Below are 5,072 nucleotides of genomic sequence, written 5' to 3' on the forward strand. Positions count from 1 at the left end.
GGAGGGAGGGAGGGGAAGGAAGCCCTAATGATGTTTTGTAGTAGCATGGCACATAAGAAATTAAGGCTGGGTGTGGTGGCTCACACCTGTAATCCCAGCAATTTGAGAGGTCGAGGCGGGAGGTTCAGGTTCACTTGAGTCTAGAAGTCTGAGACAAGCCTGGGAAACATGGGTGGACCCTGTCTCTAGAGAAAAGTCAAAGAAATTAGCCAGGCACGGTGGCGTGTGCCTAGAGTCCCACCTAGTCAGGAGGCTGAGGCAGGAGGATTGCTGGAGCCCATGAGTTCCAGGAAGCAGTGAGCCATGATTGCACCACCGCACTCTAGCCTGGGTGACAGAGTGAGAGTTTATCTCTTAAAAAAAATTGAGAAATGTAACATGAGTACAATCCTATTAACTAAATAATAAGGCCCTGAGGTGGGAGTGCACTGCTCCTCGTCCCTCGCTGGGAAGGAGGTGTCCTGGTCGGAATCAGTGCTGGGTGCGCTGCAGGGCCCGGAAGTCCATGCCCACATTGTTCAGTTTGGCGAAAGCCAATCTCGCTCCCTCGGCAGAGTGTTCAGCCTGCCAGCAGGTGGCCAGCTGGTCCTCCTGGGATATGGCACGGACCCTGCAGCTCTGTTCGAAATCACAATGGAGAAACCAAGGGTCCCCTACATCCAGGTCCGTCGGGAGACAGGGCATGGAGTTCCACCGCAGCAGTCTCCAGGAACCCTGAGGTCCTCCCTGAGCCAGGGCCGGGCTGAGCACACACGGAGTGCCCACAGGGTAGGTGTCTTCCCAGACAGCCCCACCAGGACGGGGTGTGGAAGAACGAGGTGCCCTTGGCGGGGAAGCTGACCAAATGGGCTGCTGGAACTGGGCTGGTGGGCCTGGAGGGGCCTGCCTGTCCCCCTTGCAGAGGGTCTTGCCGCCACGTGAAGCCGGCACAGGCCTGGGTGCCGAGGACCCTTGCTCGGCTTTGGCTGAAAGGAAAGCAGACGTGGTCAGCGTCTCCAGGGAGCCCATGCAGGCCTTTCCGGGCTGGGCCCCACCTGCCTGCATCTCTGTAGTCCTCGGGGTCTGTCTGTGGCCCCCGTGGCCTGACACTGAGGACAAGCCTGTAGTCTGCTGATCCCAGAGGGGGGGTGTGTGCTGCCTGGCGTGGGGAAGCTGTCGTGGCATGGCGGGTGGCTCCTGGGACTGCCCCCAGGGTTGGGACTGGCTGTGGGTTTCCTGCCACACACATTCGTCCCAGGGCTGTTGGGCCTGAGATACAGCCCCCAGTCAGAACTCAGGTGGGAGGGTCCTTGGATGTCACCCAGCCCCTTGCCACCTCACATGGGGACCCGTCTCTGCAGTGGGTTTTTGAGCCCGGACGTGGGTCACCCTCTGCCCTCCTGCGCTGCCCAGTCCATGCCAGGACTGACTGTTCCCACATCGGGCTGAATTCTTGGCTCTGGCTCTGGGCCCGGGGTCCCGCCTGTGCCCTCTCCCTGAATGCTCTGGGGGTCAGGGACCCCCAATTCCCTTGTCTCCCTGGCTTAAGGCTTGTTGTCCTGGCAACCTTGGTGGAGCGTGCAGGAGTGAGGGGCCTCTGCTGCTCTCTGAGGCTGTGGGTGCTCGCAGGGAGAGGCAGGGTCTCCCACAAATGGGTCTGGCTCCTCTAGTAACTTTCAGGGCCCTGTGAGGGGGAGAGCGTGGAAAGTGGGGGGGCTTGAGGGAGGGTCTTGCTCACATCCCCCGCCTGCGTGCACAACACGTCCAGTACACAGGCACTGAGGGCCTGCCCTGAGGACCGGTGGGCCTCCTGTACTTTCTTAGAGTCCAGGAGGAAGAGGAGGAAGAAAAGGTGAAGAGGAAGGCCCAGGTAGTAGGATTGTGGGTCCCAGGCACTCCCCCACTATTGACTGCCCCAGAGGGTGACATGGGAGGGGACACGGCACTGGAACCCACCTGGGGGTGGCAGGTCTGCTTGCTTCCTCCCTCGTTTGTTCACAGAGGCCCTGAGGTGCTTGAGCACCCTCTCATCATCCCTGGCCCAGTGATGGCAGAACCGGCTCGCGATGCATGCGCACAGGCCGGAACTGGTCTCCTTGAGGCGCTCTAGGGACAGGGTGGACATCAGGCCAGGAGAGTTCCCTGGGAGGGGGCCAGCCCGTACCCCATGGCCACTTCAGCCTCTCACTGGGTGGTGCTGGCTCCTTTTGTGGCCACCCCAGGGGTCCAGATGTGCACAGGAGGCTGTGACTGGGGGGCGACCTGGGCAGGGAAGTGCCCACCACACTCCTGACTTTCATCTGGGTCATGTGGGGGATGGGCTCGCTGTCACAGTGCCCTTCCCGGCCCACCTGGCCAGACCTCCCTCTGAGCCAGAACAGGGGATCGTGAGGACAGTGTGAGGAAGCTGCCCTTGGGCCAGTCGGGGTCTGACCCCGGGGCTCCCCAGGCCCCATTAGGCACACGTAGACTTACTCTGCTGCACCTCGAATGCAATGGTGGTCATGTGCATCAGTGCTTGTTTTCCTTGTAGCAGGTAAACGTCCCACAGGCGCAGGGTCAGCCTGAGAGAGATCTGTGGAGACAGCAGGCGTGGGAGAACCTGGCCCTTCCAGGTTGGGGCTGGTGGCTCGAGCTGTGCCCATTGGGGTTTCAGTCCCCAGAGTCAGTGACCTTCCCCATGAGCGTCGCCTGGGCCCTCCAGGACGCTGGGTCAGGCAAGGTCTTGCAGCTCCTCATGGGGGGCACTCATATGAGTGGAGATGTGGCTCCTGGAGAGAGGGGCTTGCCCAGCGCTTGAGGCTTCCCTGAGCCCTCTCAAGTCGGGTCCTGGCCCAGTCTGCCCATGAGGCTGGGCCTGAGCCCCAGCCGTTGCCCTGGGATGACCCCTCTTGGGCACAGGGTTTTGCTTGCGTGTCCTTCGGGGACCCGCCTGAGCCTCCTGTGGGCTGGGGGTGAGCCAGGCTGCCGGACTGAGGAAGCAGGGCACTGCCGGGCAAGGAGGGTCCCTGAGCCAGGGTCTCCCTCTGCCACCTTACCTTCATTAACGTCCGGAGAAGCCAGCCTGACGAGAGATGCTGCCCGCATAGACCAGCGTCTATGTCCTGGTCCTGATGGGAGCAACAGAGGTGCTCAGGCCACTGGGCTGCCCTAAAAACCTCCCTCTTCCAGGGCCTCTGAAGAACCTATGCCTAGTGCAGAACACTGGGCAGTGTCCAGGGCTCCCCGCGACACCGTCCCCTTCCCACACTCTCGGTGGACACACTGCCCTTTGCCCTGCTCTGCGGGAGCTGGGGCCCCATCCCTGTGCCTCTGTCTCCTCCAGGGCAGGAAAGGAAACCAACTCCCAGCCCATGGAGAACCCGGCATCCCAGGTCAGGCCCTGGCTGGGACTCAGCCAGTCACCAGCCCCACGAGGGGCTCCAGCCCCCCCTGCTCCTCCAGCCCCACGGGATGCAGGGCCTCTGGGGAAGAGCCGAGGGGACCATAAACTCACCAGATGCCACATGGTCTTGGGTTGTGACGGGGGTACCACATGCTCCTGATGGTCTTGGAGCCCCTGGACTGTCCCGCCATTTGGGCTGTGGAATCCTGAGAGGCCCCCAGCCCATCATGAAATCAGAGCCTTCCCTCAAGATGTGGAGCCATCAGCTGCAAGGGCTGGGCAGCTTGAGAGGCCCCCAAACCCGAAGGCCTCCCACCCTCCCATCTGGTGACCCCACCTTTCAGCCTTTACCCTGGGGAGGTGGGGTGGGAACATCCCCTGGAGCCTGGCTGGAGGTTCCCCTGGAGGCCTCCTGGGCCAGGGTGCAGAAGGGGCAAGCCTGACTTTGAGGCCACAACAGGGCAGCCAGAACAGTGCGGGTACTGGGCTTCCTGGTCATCTCCTGGAAGTGGGGTCGGGCCAGGGGACACGGGATGGCGAGATGCTGCCACCTGGGCTTGGTCGGCCCATTCGTGCGCACCAAGGGCAGCGGGAGCCCTGGCAGCTGGAGGGCAGGAGGACTCTCAGGGAGGGGAGAGTCAGCTGCACAGAATCAGAGGCGGAGGGCGTGGCTCCGGGACACAGAGGTTGGCCACGGGGAGGATGAGATGCCCTCTGCTGATGGGGTTGAAAGGTGTCTGACTTGGGCTGTGGGGGCCAGCTGCGGACTCCTGTGGGACCCTCAGCAGAGACGTCCTAAAGGCTCCCAACGAGCTGGCGACACAAGGAGGGTGCCTTGGCTGAAAGCCGAGATCACCTGGCCACGGTGGCCGTCCCCGTGTCTGGCTGCATGAGGCCCCAGGGGCAGCTGTTCACCTACCCTGCAGGGAGTGCCTCTCACTGGCCAGCAGCTGCACCAGTGCCCAGAATGCGTCCTCCTCAGGCAGATACAGGAGGAACAAGGCGGCGATGTGGCTCAGGTTCCTGCGGTAGCCCACCTCCTGCAAGAGCCAGGGTCACTATGGAAGGACATCAGCTGGGAGGGCTGAGGTCACCTGGGGGGACTCATGTCATTGAAGAGGGCAGAGGTGACTGGACAGGCTTCCTCTGAAGAAGAGGCTTCCTCAGGATGCAAATTCATTTCATGACAAGAGCCAAGTCCATCAGGCACTTCAGCACCTTGTCCAAAATGTCTCCTGAGACCACCATCCTGCGTGTGACACTGTCAAGCTCCCAGGCTTTGGGGCAACCCCAGGAGGAGGGCGTCATTTCGTGTTCTGAGAAGTGGTGGTGGTCAGGCCCAGGTGACCCCGGGAGTCCAGGCCCCAACTCCTTTGTGTCTCAGCTTGACCCCTTGACACCACCCCCTTGCTTGGAGGTTTAGGCCAGCAGGGAGCTGGAATTCTACCTCCTATAACCTGGTGGGTCACAAATACCAACTTTAAAAGAAGCAACGACACCCCCACCAGACACCCACTCCTGTGAATATGGAAATACGGCCCGGGAACCTCACTGCCGGGAATACTCACCGGGTTATACTCCGCATATTCCAGGAGTATGTAGAAGAGTTCCCGCTGCCTAGGAAACAGAGAAAGGGGGCTATGGTTTGGTTTGTGCAGATGCTGTTTCTTTCACTTTGTCTACAAATCCTAACAACAAATCCCATTTC

General features: G+C 61.2%; 1 protein-coding gene across 1 annotated transcript; it reads right to left on the reverse strand.

The window, feature by feature from the left end:
• Window positions 1–6: 6 nt before the first annotated feature.
• On the reverse strand, window positions 7–5,025 carry LOC116465398 (TBC1 domain family member 3D-like; the record flags this gene model as incomplete). Its single annotated transcript, XM_032148483.2, has 7 exons — window positions 7–965; window positions 1,936–2,085; window positions 2,455–2,554; window positions 3,018–3,089; window positions 3,476–3,570; window positions 4,284–4,404; window positions 4,933–5,025. Coding segments are annotated over 7 exons (1,125 nt in total), but the record flags the coding sequence as incomplete, so codon positions are not given.
• Window positions 5,026–5,072: the final 47 nt, after the last annotated feature.

The sequence above is a fragment of the Hylobates moloch genome, unplaced genomic scaffold (assembly GCF_009828535.3).
Source record: "Hylobates moloch isolate HMO894 unplaced genomic scaffold, HMol_V3 SCAFFOLD_4940, whole genome shotgun sequence".
NCBI lineage: Eukaryota > Metazoa > Chordata > Mammalia > Primates > Hylobatidae > Hylobates > Hylobates moloch.